Source organism: Anabrus simplex, chromosome 4 (assembly GCF_040414725.1).
Source record: "Anabrus simplex isolate iqAnaSimp1 chromosome 4, ASM4041472v1, whole genome shotgun sequence".
Lineage (NCBI taxonomy): Eukaryota > Metazoa > Arthropoda > Insecta > Orthoptera > Tettigoniidae > Anabrus > Anabrus simplex.
This window is the reverse complement of record NC_090268.1, coordinates 75,430,496-75,448,677: the sequence shown is the minus strand read 5'-3', so window position 1 is coordinate 75,448,677 and position 18,182 is coordinate 75,430,496. Positions and strand designations below refer to the sequence as shown.

The 18,182-nt window shown below is 37.1% G+C and overlaps 1 protein-coding gene across 1 annotated transcript in view; it reads left to right on the top strand.

Moving 5' to 3' along the window:
• Positions 1 to 18,182, top strand: part of LOC136871640 (ras-like protein) — an 82,464-nt gene that overhangs the window by 10,679 nt on the left and 53,603 nt on the right. The window contains exons 2-3 of the mRNA XM_067145119.2: positions 10,111 to 10,159; positions 10,317 to 10,345. Of these exons, the coding sequence (XP_067001220.1) occupies positions 10,111 to 10,159; positions 10,317 to 10,345 (78 nt within the window). The remainder of the gene's footprint in view (positions 1 to 10,110; positions 10,160 to 10,316; positions 10,346 to 18,182) is intronic.

Below are 18,182 nucleotides of genomic sequence, written 5' to 3'. Positions count from 1 at the left end.
GACAACAGAGTATCAAAACTGGTGTATTCTTTAAAACATCATGGGGTTAGGTGAAGAACATCTTCATTTATGCTCTAACATTCATCATTGAAGGGACTTACAATTGCCTTGTTTTAGTAAGCTGAAGAATTAAAGTCTACACAATTGTAAAAAATGTGACTTACCAATGAAGTCATTTGGAATCCTATTTCACTTTTAGTAGCCATGCCGCAAATTCCTTTTCGGAAGGCTTTGCACACATATTTGTTTCCAAGTGCAGTACTTTGATTTCTGGCCATATTTGAACATTTTTGGATACATGCCTCAATTATCTGACCTGGATACCATAGAAAGAACTTGGCAAAAATCTCCCCCAAATATGACTCTGTTTTACCACCCTTTTCGTTTTCACTCCTCATAATGTCCTTTAGTAGGTGATCAGTACATTTTGCTGTTAATGTAGGAATAATCAAAGCTTCATCATTAATAATAATGGATGATTTTTGCAAAACATATGCTTCTGAGCTGTTCCATTTAATACACGAAACTGAACTTCTTGTTACTGGAACATGCAAACCAAAAGCTTTGTGAATTGTCTTCCCATCTAATTATGTATACTAAACTTGGATAAACAAATGTTTTCCCGCAGCCTCTTGGAGCTTCTAAAAAAAAAAAAAAAAAAAAAGTTCCGAGTTGATTTCACAGAACCATCTATTGGACTAAAATAGAAAGATCTGCATAGACAACTTTCATAGAGCTCTCTATTGGGCTGGCGGGCCGATGACTTATGATGTTAGGCCCCTTTAACCAACGTGCATCATCAAGCAAGCAAGCAACTATTGGGCTCTTTTACAACATCAGTGGAAATAACTGTGCTCTAATTAATTAATCACAATCTCTACAGCGTGATCACCAGATGTCTAGAATATAAACTGAAGATATCCTCTGTAAGCTTATACTACACAGGGTAAAGGTCCTTCATCTATTATGATTATCATAAAATAAATCAGCTGTGACAGGCTAATAGCATCTACAGCTTCTGGACTCCCAAATACATTTACATTTAATTAACTGTTCTGGAACTGAACTAACAAAACAAAACTGATTGGGCGCCAGTGTATTTGATGATACACAATATAAAATAAATATGAGAATTAAATTTACCTCCAGGGTGGGGTCATACGCTGACGATATCCGGACTTGCTTTCTCAGCCTGGTGACTTGTTGTACTGAAAAGTGAAGGCATTAGGAGATCCTAGGAAGGTTATATCCTAGTCTGAAATAACACACTGTCCATTCAAATATAGGGCCTGTATGTATATATACTTACAAACTTAATCTCCTCAAAAATACAAAAAAAAATACATCACCTCAAACATACGCTGTATATCTCCTTATTTACAACGTGAGCAGAAATTGGCTCTCATAATTACAACCTTAATATATTAGCTGGTGTGACGAGCATTTGTATTAACACTGCATTCGGACATAGTCCGTTCTTGGACACACACAAAACTCACTGTACATATATATACACAACCTTTAGCTGAATTTATATACAATCTGACTAGTCTGAGTATTGGGATGACAAATCTATGAAATATAACCTGCTACACCATATCGGATTAATTTGTAGTAGTTGATTAGTCATAGTCTGAGGTTGATCTTAAATGTCACTATGCCTCGGTTTCCTATTTTCACACCAGGCAGATGCTGGGATTGTACCTTAATTAAGGCTATATTAAATGCTCAATTGATGATGCAGTGAAAATTTGTGTGGCTCCACATCCAATAATCAGAAGGAAACACTGGTTATGATTCAACTATGGACCTGGTAGAAGAACATTGTACTGTCAGCACTGCCAGTCTTGTAGATGATAAAACCACAAGAATGCAGGAACTCAGCCACAAACTTAGGAGCAGTTGTCAGAAAGGCGTATATCCATATCTAAGCAGTATGTCAAGAAATAGAGCTACGTGCAATTAATAATGAGCCTTCAGAACTATATGAAGAAATTCTCTCCCTCATAATTTAAACAAAAATGAGAATGCGTAAGAAGTGAATGAGGCCAAATAGTAACATATATAATTGGACTAGCAGAAGTATGAAGAAAATACTGCTGTAATCTCTGCAATGCTACATACCAACCACTGGCAGACATGAATATCAGCCATGATTACCAGGAGCCAGATACACTCAAATCTGAAGCAGCTCAGCAACCGGAAAACTCCTGACATGGATAGTTTTACAGCTGAGGTAACCATCTCAATCTCCTTCACAAAATAATCTTCATCATCCTCACACAAAACTTCTTTTTCAATTTCTGCAACTTCCCAAAGAGCATCATTTACCACAGTGCTATCACCATCAATTTTAGCACATAGTAGGTCCTCCGACAAATCCTCCAATCAATCACTACAGATCTGCATTTAGGGGAGTCGCCCAGGTGGCAGATTCCCTATCTGTTGTTTTCCTAGCCTTTTCTTAAATGATTGCAAATAAATTTTCTCTATAATCATCTTTCCAAAACTATGCAACTCCTTCTGTTGACTCTCAATTTTATAACTTAATACCTTCTGTTGACTCTCAGTTTTATCACTTTATTTTGAAAAGACTGTGATTTGCTCAGATGTATTGTAAATTAATCTTCACAAATCAAGGGAAGGAACTGTAATGGGACAAAATTTCAACTCCATGCCAGGTCAGTTTTTGCACTTATGTTAACATTAACTGCTAATTATAGGTTAGGTATTGTTTTGAATTGTCAGAATCATGTATTACATTGTCAGCATACTGTGTATTTGTTGATGTAGGTGAGTCATTGTTTGTACGTTGTAAGAACTCTATGTTGAACTGGTGGCGTTCTGTTTCTGAAAAAAAAAAAAAAAAAGGGAAATATTGGTAAAAACAAAAACTAAACATAGAGAGTTGTGCAAGTTTTTGGTGCCTGTAAATGAGGTGGGTCTCCGACAGTTTTGAAGATCTCAGTGCGCCAAACTGGTGTCATTATTTCAAATGATGTCCCACCTGTGATAAACATGGAATATTGGAATAAGCTAGTACAGAGATAATGTGATTTGTAGAGGTTTTCTTTATGGCTGGTTTGATGGAAGACAGGTATAGTTGGTGTTGAGTGGTGGGAGTGTTGAGATCGGGTTGTCCAGCTTTAAGTGTGCGGTGTTCGGCCATGATGTATGGTGGTGTATCACCATTGGAGATTGTTTTTGTCTATGTATGTCTGGCTGAGAAGCACCGCAGGATTAGAGAGCATTAAATGCTATCTACACTAAATGTTATACCCTATGAAGTTATGGGCTCTGTTGGAGTTGAGGTAATACATTGACTTTGGCAGTTAATATGGAAATCCAGAAAATGGCCACAGGATTGGGGTGAATTCATATTCATACCACTAGACTAGAAAGGCAACCCAATGGACTGTTAGAACTACAAAACCATTGCCCTAATTTCTAATGCAAGCAGAATCATATTGAACATTATTGATGTATTGCAGAAGTGCAAATTGAATTTATGGCTGGGAAAAGCACACAAGATCAGATATTAAACACCCAATGACTGTTTGAGAAGGCCAGATAATTAAATATAACTATATTCATGCGCTTTATCTACTACAAAAGGCCCGTCATAAAGTAAAATGGGACAATATGGATGATGATGATGTTTATTATTATTATTATTATTATTATTATTATTATTATTATTATTATTATTATTATTATTAAGTCCTAGCTGGACTAGTGAGGAAAGACTGAAATACGAGAGGAATACTTCATTAACCCTGACAGTAACACCATACGTTTTTCTGACGTGTTGTGCGAATGAATGCCATCTATTCCTCTTAAGGAGGGGAGAGTTATCCCCTCCAACACCTCTATTCCTTGTTCATTCCATCTGGTAACTTTAATATAACTTTAAATAATAGGCTTTGAGTGACACGTCTTCGAAACGTGTTGTGTAACTAAAGCGATATTTATAGACGTGTTACTGTCAGGGTTAATATAAGTTTTAACTTTTCATGGATTATTAGAAGCGATCATATTGCCAATCTGCGGTGGATCATGGCGAAAGCACATGAATACCAGAAAACAGTCTACATGTGTTTTATTGACTATAGAATAGCCTTTGTGTTGAGCATGACAGACTATGGGAAGCCATGCTGGAGTTTGGGGTACCCTTACATTTGACTCAGTTGATACGTTTGCTTTATACAGAACAAGAGGCAGCATTTTGCATGCCATATGGTGACATTGAATGGTTTAAAATTGAAAAAGGTGTTCATCAAGGCTGCATTCTTTCATCATTCCTTTTCAATCTGAATGCAGAAATAATTATGTGGAAGTTAAATTTACAGGAACTCTACATTGGTGTGAAGATTGGAGGAAGAACTATAAACAATTTGATATATGCTGATGATACAACCTTGCTGGCAGAAACAGAAGATCTAAAGCTTTTAATTTCCCACCTCAGTTATGAAAGTTGTAACCGCTGTTCGGGACAATTTACGGTTACCATAATAATAATAATAATAATAACAATAATATAGTAAATAACATAATAATAATAATAAGGTAATACCAGTAATAAATAATAATGAGATAGGAAAATAATACCAGTAGTAAATAATATAATAATACTTGTAGTAAATAAGATAATACTTAGTAATATGAATAAGGAGGTAGAAATATGACGCAGTGGCGGAGAATTCATATAAACCAAAACAGGGAACACTTGCAGGCCTAAAAATGACAACTAAGACAGGATGTGGAAGCTGCGGGAAGCCCTTATCGAGGTCCATGGAACGTATGACGTTATGGGGGAGAAAAGACTTACAAGAAACACCCTCTAGCTCTACTATATTAAAAATGACAAGAGAGTTTTACAAAATACAGTTCCACGACACGGAAACAAGACATACTTAAGTAACTTAACATAAAACTTGATTTAACAATGAAGGTGATGCTACATTAAAGGTATAGTTTAAAGCGAAAGTATTTAATGGATGAAAGAATTGAAAGTACGGCAATTGGAACCTAGGGTAAACTCGGACTCATCAAATTAAACTTTTAAGATGACATTAAGCGAAGAAATAATGAAACACAAAAGGAATTAAACTAAATGAAACGAAACCGGAAAACATTGAGAATAACCTTGCAAAAACACTGAAATAACACTTACTTCGGAAAGGCAGGAGTTCCCGAGGGTAGCCCTCGAGCGCGAACGCTCGCGAGGGCTGTCGGATGGAAAATGACGCCGAGCTCACGCATCATAATTCGAAGCCGGCCACAAGGCCGGAAATGGCCCGATTACAATCAACCAATAAGATCAAACTTACCCTAGATTCCTGGACCTTTTTGCCAATAGGAAATCTCGTGACCATATATGGTCATTTTAACATCGTTAGCAATTGCACAAGTTCTGGAACATTACGATTACAACACCAAAATTTCATCATAGGAAACCGTGCTTGCAGTACAGGTACAGGATGCTCCAAAATAATCACCTTACAAATTTTACATCAGATTACATAAAAACTACATTTAAAAAAAATCACTTCAAAACACTTTTTGCATGTTGAAATGTTCATACAGTTCAATATTTCTTGCGGTTACATAAAATTCCAGTAGAGTCCAGAGTTGCAAAAAATTAAATCCTTCAGACAAATAAAAAAAATTTAAAATTTACATTTCCAAACACACTGTAGTTTCAGTTCTCCGTCCCACCAACCGGTGACAAAAGTGATAAAATGGGCCTCTATCTCAGTATTTAAAAAAAAACAAAATTGTGACAAAGTTTGTCTAAAGCTAAATGGGGAAGAGATAGTGTGCGGGATTTAGTCTTCTTGGGAGCCAAAATCGGTCAAAGTGGAGATTGCCGTCCCGATATCAAAGGGCGGATTTCGCGTGGACGTATCGCTATGATGACTATGTCCCTGATCTAGAAGAGCAGAGATATCAGTTTGGCTACCAAGTATAGATTAGTAGGTGCAATTATATTCCCACTGTTCATGTATGAATGTGAGAGCTGGACGTTGAAACAGGCAGACAAACGGAAGATCGACACTTTTGAGCTCTGGTGTTGGCAAAGAATCTTACAAATAAGGCAGTTTTAGAGCTCATCAAGCCCTGTATGTCATTGGTTGGTAAGATTATAAAGCTAAGACTAGCTTACTTTGGTCTCGTTATGCGATCAGATTCATTGGAAAAAAAACAATCATGCTAGGAATGATCATCGGTACAAGAAGACAAGGTCGCCAGAGGACTCGTTAGACACCATTAAAACAGACACAACCCTCACCCTGGAACAACTAAAGGAGGCAGTGTGGAACAGGACAACTTGGAGAGCACTAATTCATAAATTGCTGATGGTCGGATTCGACTGAATGGATGACATCACACAGAATTTTAACAAATATCTTTACACTAATATTCATCAGTTCATAATAATTATTCAAAGTGTGAATTGATTGAATTTGATGTCCTTTCAAGAACAAAACATCTCATTCTGTTTCTGATTAAATTCTTTTTGCAGGCATTTCCTAATTTATTTTATCCTGAATTAGTTTTGATAGACTGAAGAGCTTCACAGTTATAGATTTGCTGATGCGGTGATCCTGTTATCTAATGAAATTCAATGCTAGACCATTGTAATACCAGGGAATTACTAGACAGGTGAAAATTTTTATTTTTGAAAAACTAAACGTAAAAGGAAATGTTTCCATCGACGTTGCAAGCAACCAAGCTCATAGGGAGGACAATGATGTGACATTGTGCTTGGGGAGGTGCAAAGGATGGTAAATAAACTCCAGTGTCAAAAAGCAACAGGAATATATGAAATTAAACCTAAAATCTGTACTAATATGTAGAGAGACTGTGAGTTTGCTTGTGTGTAACATCTCAGAAACTACTGGACCAGTTTTGACATTTCTTCCATAATTTGAAAGATAATATTCCGGGTAATGTGGGCTATGTATCATTCTGGAATATCAGACGGTTCCCATGAGAACTATGACTGAAAGAAAATGTGGCAGCAGTAATAAATATGAGAGTTTTTATATTAGCCTATCTGTGTTATTTCATGTAAAAACTACTTGACTGATGGAGCTCACATTCAGCAAGCTTAGGGCCAATACCTTTGGTTAACGAACAGGCTACTTACTACCTATCTTCCTGTCTTAAGTGGGCTACTTAGCAAAAGAGAAAGTTAAGCTCAGGACCCTTACAATTGAATATGCTACCTTAACGGTTAGTCTTCTTGAACAATGGAGCGCACCAAGTTTACTTGGAATTCAATTTCCCTGAAAATCGTTTATATGAATTTTCTTCGTATCTAATAATTTTCAAGAGGAAAAGAACAAATGTTATGCTGTGTTTTGGCGCATGCTTTATCCTTGGTCTCTTTGGATTGCTTTCTTCATGTAAAACCGTGCTCAAATTTGGCGAGCATACAACTGGAAACTTTGGTTAATATATGGGCTACTTATTATTACAGTGTATATTAAAGGACGTCATGCAGGGAAATAGTGGGAAGCAAGTCATAGGAAAATTTATGCCTGGAACCCTTAAAATTGAATTCCCTGCCTAAACAGTTAATCCTATTAAACATTGGAGCAGAGTAGATGTACTTAAAATTTAATTTGCTATAAAAAAGTTTATATGAATTTTCTTCGTGTCTAATAATTTTCGAGAAAAAATGCTTTTCTTTTGACTAATTCCATCTCTTATTACAAGATCTTTTGTATTTTCATTTGCTCTTTCATTATGTTTTTTAGCATTTTTTCAACTTATATTATGTAAATTATTCTAACCCCCCTAATTTTTTTCACTGAAGATGGCTCAAGCGAGCCGAAACATGTTTGAATTTGTTTGCTCCGTCTAATGACGGAATATATGATGTATTGAATAGGAGGATACTCTCATTTTTCGCCATTGTAAAGTAATTCCATCTCTTTTCGAAGGAACTAAGGTCTGGATTACCAGATAAGAATTAATTGTAAACAAATTACAGGGTTTGTTTGGAATACCGAGAAGTAAACAAAAACTGAAACATAAGATATGTTGAAGAGTTATTATGTGACTTTGTGTACTACCTATAACAGTAGTATTTTAGAAAAAAAAATGTTCAGTTCATCAAAATTCTCTTTCTAATCATATTTTAACTCTATTCAATCTTAAATATTTTTAGTTTTTGAGTGTAATGCAGTATTATTATTTAATTTAATTCATAAATCTTTTGTTTAAATGTCAATACTAACATCTCAAGTGTGATTCCCCTCTTCAGAGTTCATCTTCAGCCACTCCAGAAAATGCTGAGATGGGACTTCATTCCTAGTTTCTTCAATTCTTCATTCAAACAATACTATTACATTGCTAACGATATTGCAGTAATGCAAGATTTCAGACAGGCTTCAGCTTTGAAGTATGAGCGATACCAAGTGGAAAGGATTTATAGTCGATCTGACCATCCGATTCAAGACATACCAAGACCAATCCGATGAAGTTGACATGGAAAAGAAAATGATATAGTACACCCCTACTGTTCCATACTATTTGCAAAAATACAACTTAACAGAAGTAGAAATTATTGGACTTACACTGGGTGCAAGAGGTGCCATGACCAAAAAATTGGTCAGCACTATGAGACATTTCCACATAACAAACAAAACAATCATTAACTGGAGAATACACACCCTAAATCTTAAAACACTACCTCTGGGCTCCTTTCGCGTAGTTTTTCTGGATGAACATTCTTCACCTTACCCGATTTCACCTGCAGTGCTGCCTGAAGATTTCCTTCGATTTCTTTCTCTTTGTATCTGTTACAACAATATATTTAATTTTAAAGAGTGTGTGTGTGTGTGTGTGTGTGTGTGTGTGTGTGTGAGAGAGAGAGAGAGAGAGAGATATTCAGCATTTCTGGTGGTCTTTCTGATTTGGGGAAGAATAAAGTGATGCTAAAAATATTGCACCGAGCTCGATAGCTGCATTCGCTTAAGTGCGGCCAGTATCCAGTATTCGGGAGATAGTAGGTTCGAACCCCACTGTCGGCAGCCCTGAAAATGGTTTTCCGTGGTTTCCCATTTTCACACCAGGCAAATGCTGGGGCTGTACCTTAATTAAGGCCAACCGGGCGAGTTGGCCGTGCGCGTAGAGGCGCGCGCGGCTGTGAGCTTGCATCCGGGAGATAGTAGATTTGAATCCCACTATCGGCAGCCCTGAAAATGGTTTTCCGTGGTTTCCCATTTTCACACCAGGCAAATGCTGGGGCTGTACCTTAATTAAGGCCATGGCCGCTTCCTTCCAACTCCTAAGCCTTTCCTATCCCATCGTCGCCATAAGACCTATCTGTGTCGGTGCGACGTAAAGCCCCTAGCAAAAAAAAAATTCAGGCCACGGCCGCTTCCTTCCAACTCCTAGCCCTTTCCCGTCCCATCGTCGCCATAAGACCTATCTGTGTTGGTGCGACGTAAAGCAACTAGCAAAAAAAAAAAAAAAAAAATGCAAAATTGCAGGATTTCAGACAGACTTCAGCTTTAAAGTATCTGTAACGATAAGGCTGTCTCTCATTTATAATTGAATTGACAGCAGCTGCTTATTTTCTTTTTCTTTTATTTGCCACCATTTGCCCCTCCCAGCAATTGGACTGAATTGTTGACGGTAACAAAATTATTTTTCTTGTATTTCCTTCCTTCTGCTTCTTCCAGATAAATTAAATTATTTATTATTTATTTATTTTTTATTTATTTATTTATTTATTTATTTATTTATTTATTTATTTATTTATTTATTTTTGTATTTTATTTTACTTCCGACTGTTGGAGTTGAAATGTTTGGAGTAAATTTGGTTAACAAGTAGAATTTTGTCCATAAAGTAATTATTATGTATTTGTTATACTTTTACTGTTACTGTTATTTTAAACTCTACAAATATTTGCGTTGAAAATGAGTAGTAGTATGTCAGTGGTGATTATCCAGTTTCTCTCCATGTAATATTGCTGGAAGGAAGCAAGCTGTGTGGAATTTAACAGTGCATGACCCCAATTAAACATCATTAGCTCAGTTTGTCTTAGAGCTTACCCACTATGACTCATGGATATTTTTTTTTTTGATCCACAGCTGGAGGCGTTGGGAAAAGTGCCTTGACCATACAATTGATACAAAATCAGTAAGTTTGTCAAAGTATATATCCTATGTATGATTTATATAGATAATAAGTTAATTCATAATTTTGTAAATTGATAGGCCTATCCCTTTTTTCTGATGTAAATTATTTCTAAATATGAGAACAATTCCAGACTTATATTTTTTTGTTTTGTTTTCAGTTTCGTGGATGAGTATGATCCAACAATTGGTAAGGATATTTTTCTTAACATTTGCTGTAGAAATAAGTTATTAAGTTAGCAAAGTAGAATAAATAATTTTTTAAATAATTTGTAATATTTGCAAGTTTCTTTTTGTTGTAAAATAGTAATTAATTTCTTATATGACAGCTTGGTGAACAACTTTATATCAGACATCATGTTAAAATTTCACGAGATCCCTAACCATCTTGTTCGGTTTGTAATTCTTTGTACTTTGTTAAATACGAACATAATTGCAACGGGTGTCTTGACATTGAGAGGAAGTCCATTTTGAAATACTTTTGTAAACTGTTAAGTGAAACCAGTGGTAATATTTGATTACTGCCTTGAGGAATTCCCCTCTTAATTATTACAGGGACAGATAAAGCTTCGTCTACTCTAATTCTCTGAGTTCTGTTTTCTAGAAACAGAGCCACCCATTCAGTCACTCTTTTGTCAAGTCGAATTGCACTCATTTTTGCCAGTAGTCTCCCATGATCTACCCTATCAAATGCCTTAGACAGGTCAATCGTGATACAGTCCAATTGACCTCCTGAATTCAGGATATCTGCTATATCTTGCTGGAATGCTACAAGTTGAGCTTCAGTTGAATAACCTTTCCTAAACCCAAACTGCCTTCTATCAAACCAGTTATTAATTTTGCAAACATGTCTTACATAATCAGAAAGAATGCTTTCCCAGAGCTTACATGCAATGCATGTCAAACTGACTGGCCTGTAATTTTCAGCTTTATGTCCATCACCCTTTCCTTTATACACAGGGGCTACTGTAGCAACTCTCCATTCATCTGGTATAGCTCCTCCGACCAAACAATAATCAAATAATTCAGATATGGTATTATATCCAAACCCATTATCTTTAGTATAAACCCCGAAACCTTATCAATTCCAGCAGCTTTTCTAGTTTTCAACTTTTGTATCTTACTGTAAATGTAATTGCTTATATAGGTAAATTTTAATACTTCTTTAGTATTAGTCACCTCCTCTATCTGGACATTATCCTTGTAACCAACAATCTTTACATACTGCTGACTGAATACTTCTGCTTCTTGCAGATCCTCGCATAACCGAGCTCGATAGCTGCAGTCGCTTAAGTGCGGCCAGTATCCAGTAATCGGGAGATAGTGGGTTTGAGCCCCACTGTCGGCAGCCCTGAAGATGCTTTTCCATGGTTTCCCATTTTCACGCTAGGCAAATGCTGGGGTTGTACCTTAATTAAGGCCACGGCCGCTTCCTTCCATTTCCTAGGCCTTTCCTATCTCGTCGTCGCCGTAAGACCTATCTGTGTCGGTGCGACGTAAAGCAAATTAAAAAAAAAAAAAAAGATCCTCGCATACACACTCCCCTTGTTCATTAATGATTCCTGGAATATCCTTCTTGGAACCTGTTTCTGCCTTGAAGTACCTATACATACTCTTCCGTTTTTCACTAAAATTTGTACGGCTGCCAATTATGCTTGCCATCATGTTATCCTTAGCTGACTTCTTTGCTAGATTCAATTTCCTAGTAAGTTCCTTCAATTTCTCCTTACTTCCACAGCCATTTCTAACTCTATTGCTTTCTAACGTGCACCTCCTTCTTAGTGTCTTTACTTCTCTGTTATAATATAGTGGATCTTTACCATTCCTTACCACCTTTAAAGGTACAAACCTATTTTTACATTCCTCAACAATTGCTTTAAATCCATCCCAGAGTCTGTTTACATTTTTATGTACCTTTTTCCACCGATCATAGTTATTAAAAACTCCCTCGTGCCTGTTTTATCAGCCATATGGTGTTGCTTAATACTCCTTTTTTTAATATCTTCCTTTCTTTCACATTTATTTTTAACTACCACAAAAACAGCTTTGTGATCACTAATACCATCTATTATTTCAGTTTCTCTATAGAGCTCATCTGATTTTACCAGCACCACATCCAGAATATTCTTCCCTCTAGTTGGTTCCATCACTATCTGAATCAGATGGCCTTCCCATATTAATTTATTTGCCATTTGTTGGTCATGCTTCCTGTCATTTGCATTACCTTCCCAATTGACATTTGGTAAATTGAGATCATGAAGTTATTAAATTGAGATCACCCGCTACAGTCACGTTCCTTTCCTTATCGTTTCCCACATAGCTGATTATCTTATCAAATAATTCTGAATCAGCGTCTGGGCTACCCTTTCCTGGTCTGTACACTCCAAAGACATCAAGTTGCCTATTATCTTTAGAGATGAGCCTTATCCCTAAAATTTCCTGTTTGTCATCTTTAACTTTTTCGTTGCTTACAAATTCTTCTTTCACCATTCCTATCCTGTCTCTACAATACAGCCTCCAGTTCCGTGAGAAAATTTCTACATCCATTATATCATTTCTCAGCCATGATTAAACTCCTATTTCCATATCTGGTAAGTATATATCTATTAAATTACTTAATTCTATTCCTTTCTTTACAATACTTCTACACTTGAGCACTGTGTCATCCCTACTTGATTTCCAGTTCCCTGTTCCCTTAACACCACTCCCTAAGCCAGTTTCCCTGTTGTAGTAGCTTATCACTTTTTCTTGGCCAAAACACTTAAATGAAACTATTCTATTCTCATTAAGAAATAGAAGGAAACAAATAAGTGATTAATCAAGTCATATATAGGAAGAAGGAACATGTAATAGCACCAACACAGTGGCAGGTCATAAACTCTGTCCCGCCAGGAATCAAACCTCTAAACTGAAGGCCGGTATTCTGACCATTCAGCCAAGGAGCCAGGCTTACATGTGACTTACTTTCATTACTGATGATATACATTCACAGGAAAGTTTAATACAAAGTAGAGGGTAAATAATGAAACATTAGAAACCATACGTGGAGGAAAATGTTATTAAAACTGCATCTAACTTTCATCTAACTCGCTATCGTGCATGTACCCTAAATCCTGAAGATCACATTCACATCTAAGGTCAGTTTTACTGCTGTAAAGCAGTAGATACATTATCAATGCATAGAGAGAATTATGTGAAATAATGAAAATCTTGAAAACAAATTACAATTTCTGAAATTGCTTTTCCCACATTTCAGACTTTACTCAGCTTCTTAGGTTTAGACCCTAAAGAGTCCCTTTGAATATGTGAAGTTTCTTCTCCTCTCAGTTGGTTTACTATGAAAGAGTTTTAGACATTGATTGGCCTACTTTCTGAAATGTTAATCAGATCATCATAATCATTAAAGCATTTTTTTAGTAATAAGTCTACTTCTGTCTTATCTGAGGCAAGTAAACAATCCCAGGAAAGAACTTCTGGAAAGTGCTATTCTAAATTGTGAAATGAAAACATTCCTTTCTGCGGTAAAAATTAAATTGTATGGTGTCAGCTACCATATGCCGGCATCTTTAATTTGGCGCCATCCAGGCTGCCTGGACGTCAATTTGACATTCCATTGTACTCTACCAGATGGAGTAAACCAGATCCCTGTTGGGGAATCTATGGCTGCAAACACCAGATGTGTTACCAGAGATCTTTTACATAAACTGACATACGAGTGTCAAATGGGCTTTTTTTCTGCCCTTCAAAAATCCAGCTACCTCTGTTTAGTTTGAACTAGCAATCATAGGATCCAGAGGCTGGCACTCTCCCACTGATCTACAGAGGGAGCTTTCCTTGCTATGAGATTGTATGAAATCTGTTTACAGGAACTTAAACTATATTGCTTTCTATTATATTCCTGAGAAGAGGCTATTATTAAACACACTCTCTCTCTCTCAGTTAAAATCCTTTGATCATATTCATCATAATCCCATCATCATCTATTCCCTCGTCCAGCTGTTGCTGGATTGGGATGTAATGGCACCTTTCCATCTTTCTTCATCCAACCATTATTGTTTCTTCTTAACTGTGTTCCAATCCAGGTTTCTTTGAATTATATTATTTGCGACAACTATCAACACCTTAATCTAGGTCTTCTTGCCCTCCCTCCGTCTGGGTCTCTTATCTGCTTCGACATCCTTCCCTCTTCCGTTCTCTTAGTGTGTCCAAACCAATTAACAGTCTTCTCTCTAGGACCTATTTAATGGGCGCACTGCCCTGCTGTTTTTACAGACCACCTGGCTAACATAATGTTGATGTATGCTAGTTACATAATATGTCATTGGGTGCTCTGTATTAAAATGTAACTACTGTAAAACTGATTATTTAAATTATAAATCTTCATTATTATCAGCATAATGGCATCGATTACATCAGAGTTTAAATGTTTAGCTTGACTATCGCGTAGAGTCGTGTGCGAGCCGGTGTCTGGATTAACATGGAATCACATGCGAACACTTGATTCTGTATGATATAGGGCACTCCATAGCATCGAGTGGTAAGCCTTGGTGTTACATGATTATGAACGAGCAGATTAACACTAGAAGTTCAAAATACTCTGTAATGTCCTGTTCATGATAATAAGACTAAAATATTAACATTGATGCTTTCACGGCCCGTACTTGTAGACATGATATGGCCTTATGGGTTTATGCCGTGTCAAGAAAACAAGGTAAAAATCTTTGTTTCGCAGAGAACTTTGCTCCGCATCTTCAGAAGATAATCTTGACTGTTCTAAACCCAAAAGCCCATATCATGTCAATACTAAAATAGTTCATTTTTGCAGTTAATGCCAGTCTGATATTATTGTGAATGCTCTGAGGGAAATAAATTCATATTTTATCATATTCATTTTGTACATAGTATTCCCCGCCCGGCTACTCATTCCTGCCACCTGGCTGACGAAAATTTCTGGGGAGAACACTGATTTAAGTTTATCCCTCTCCATGCTGTCATAAAGCTTTTCCACTTTGATTTCCTTCCTGATGTCCTCTGTCTTTGTCTTTCCTATCATACTTCAAAAAAAATTTTACTGGCCGGGATTTTATTCTGCTGTCTTTGTCATTGTCCAGGTCTCTGCTGCATGTCAGTATTGGGCAGTAGTACATCTTTTAACCCTTAGCACTCACGCGGCGGGCCATGCCCGACATCGAGAGTATCCCGCATAGATCCTATGTTGGGTAATGCCCGACATGATTTTCTTCCCTATATAACTCCTTTGTCGGGTTACGCGTGCATGAATTACAGGTACAGTAAGCTACTGCAAGCCTTCGCCGAAAATTTGAAGCCATGTCTAGCTATCTCTTTGAAATCAGACTTTGTGCACATTCTTTGCAGATCATGTGAGTTTGTAAACAAACGTTGCTTAGCAACACGGTGTCGTTCGAGCAGCGTGAGAAAGAAATAGCCAGACTTTTAGGTGAAAGTGACGTTGATTTCAGCGATAGTGGGAGTGATTTTCAATTAAGTGGCGAGTAAGATATTGCGGAATGAGATTGTGTTGGTGAGTTGAGTGATAAAAATCCCGATTATGAGAAAATTATGCTAAATGGCAATGCTGGTACCTCTACTGATGGATGGAGGAAGTACCATGACACTGACTTGGATTTCAAAAGCTCATTCACAGGTACGTCAGGTTATAAAACACCGCAAGGTTGAATGAACTTGACCTTTTCCATTTATTACTCTTGACTGACAAGTTATTGTCGGAAATTGTGCGCGAGACTAACCGGTATGCTAGTGTAAACATTCAAAAGCTTACGCCCCTCACACGCGAGTCTATTAGAAGGTTGTGGATAGATGTTACTTTTCCTGAATTCAAATTTTTTTTAGGGCAGTCCTAAATATGGCAATGAAGTGCAAGCCTAAATTACGATGTGAGAGTGGATTTTTTCAGCAGTACTTGCAGAAAAAAGCCTGGATTACATCCCGGCGAGTGTTTTGAGAAGTTTCATACAATGCACTATTACAGACAAAAAGTGACTGTCTGAGATAATTTCATGTTTGAAAATGCTAAACATTGCACTTGAATACTGTATTGTACTTATATTTATTTTGTGTTTGCTTTAGCTGATTTTTATAAATATGTTGTCAATATGTTTGTGCTCTCTGTTATCCCTCTGCAAGTAGATTCTTAAATGGAGCTGGAGAGGCAGGAGTGTTCAGAAGATAAAGAGGGCTAAGGGTTAAATGATCTCTTTACACGTCATTGGTACTTCTTCCACACCAGGTTTCTCACACTCTGGTAGAACAGATTTCCCTGTTAGATCCTTTTACTGACCTTCATGTCCAGCGCTGCATCATGCATCAGTTCACTTCCCAAGTATTTGAAGCTCCACAATTGCAAGGTACTATCCCTTTATTTTTATAATTCCTTTCCCTTCCCTTTTTCCTAGTCAGCACCCACATCTTGCTCTTTTCATTCCATAATTTTCAATAATGTCATTCCGACATGTCGAGAGTTGCCAGTATACTTCCTCTCTGTTTGCTCCCCACACCACAATATCAAACATGAACGGCATTACCCTCAGCTCCCTGTCCCCATATTTCACCTTTGTCTTCTTCACAGTTATGTCCATAACCATTATGAATAACAGTAGTGATAGCAAACTTCCTAGTTGTAGTCCCATTTTCATTCCAAAATCACACTGTCCTTCCCACATATTTGTGGAAACTGCTACAACAATTTTTGTACATTGCTTACACATATTCTTTCATTTGTTTTTCAAATCCTTTCCATTGCATTACTTTCCATACCTTTGCTCTGGGTAGTCCGAGCTTGAGTGGGTCAGACGGATAAGGTGCTGGCCTTCTGACCTCAATTTGGCAGGTTCGATCCTAGCTCAGTCTGGTGGTATTTGACGATCTTCAAATACGCCAACCTCTGTTACGAATAGGAGTGTATATGAAATCAAACGTGTTTTAATATACAGCAATTCATGAAAGACAGCAATCCATATCACATAGTAATTAATAGAGATTCATTAACAGGCTATTATCCAAAGAGGAAGGAATAAGAATAATAAAGTTTAATCAAGACTATGTATTCTTTCTACTTGAAAGATAACCCAAATCACAACTTAGCATTCCGTAAGATGATACATTAATGAAACAATCATTCTGAATAATGTATTTACAAGAAATCCCTAGACCATTTAAAAAATGTTGTATTAAAGAAGGCCGGGCTGAGTGGCTCAGACGGTTAAGGCGCTGGCCTTCTAATCCCAACTTGGCAGATTCGATCCTGGCTCAGTCCAGTGGTATTTGAAGGTGCTCAAATATGACAGCCTCGTGTCGGTAGATTTACTGGCAAAGTAAAAGAACTCCTGTGGGACTAAATTCCGGCACTTCAGCGTCTCTGAAGACCATAAAAATAGTTAGCGGGACGTAAGGCAAATAACATTATTATTAATAGTATTAAACAAGGCAGTTCAAAAGGACATAGCAAACTGCAAGCCTCGGCGTAACGGAATAAATGAACACAGGTTGCAAAAATGAACAAAAGGAGAAGGAAGGCAATAGGGAGGGGCGAGTGCGGGATCACAATAGTGGGAGTCGCCTAAGCACTTTGAGGTGCAGAGTACAAAATCACTTCATATTAAAGGTTGTTGAGTCCAGGCCTTGTGGTAATACTAAATTCCCATGAAGGGAATTAGATATTTTTCCACCAATAGAGCATATCAAAAATCAGATCAAAAATTGGATGTATGGCTTTTCAGGCGTTTGCTCTATTAACCAGCATTTCGTCTTAGGTCTGACACTAGACTCATCAGAGTGGGATGTGTCAGACCCTACCCACTGATGCTGGGGTGTATGCAGGTGAACTTATCAGAAGCCTCTTATGTGGCACAGTCTGATAACTGCATACGGGAGATATAACTCCACAATGGAATTAATGCCCGCCTAGCAATTCCAAATGGTAATACTAAATTCCCATGAAGGGAATTAGATATTTTTCCACCAATAGAGCATATCAAAAATCAGTCTGG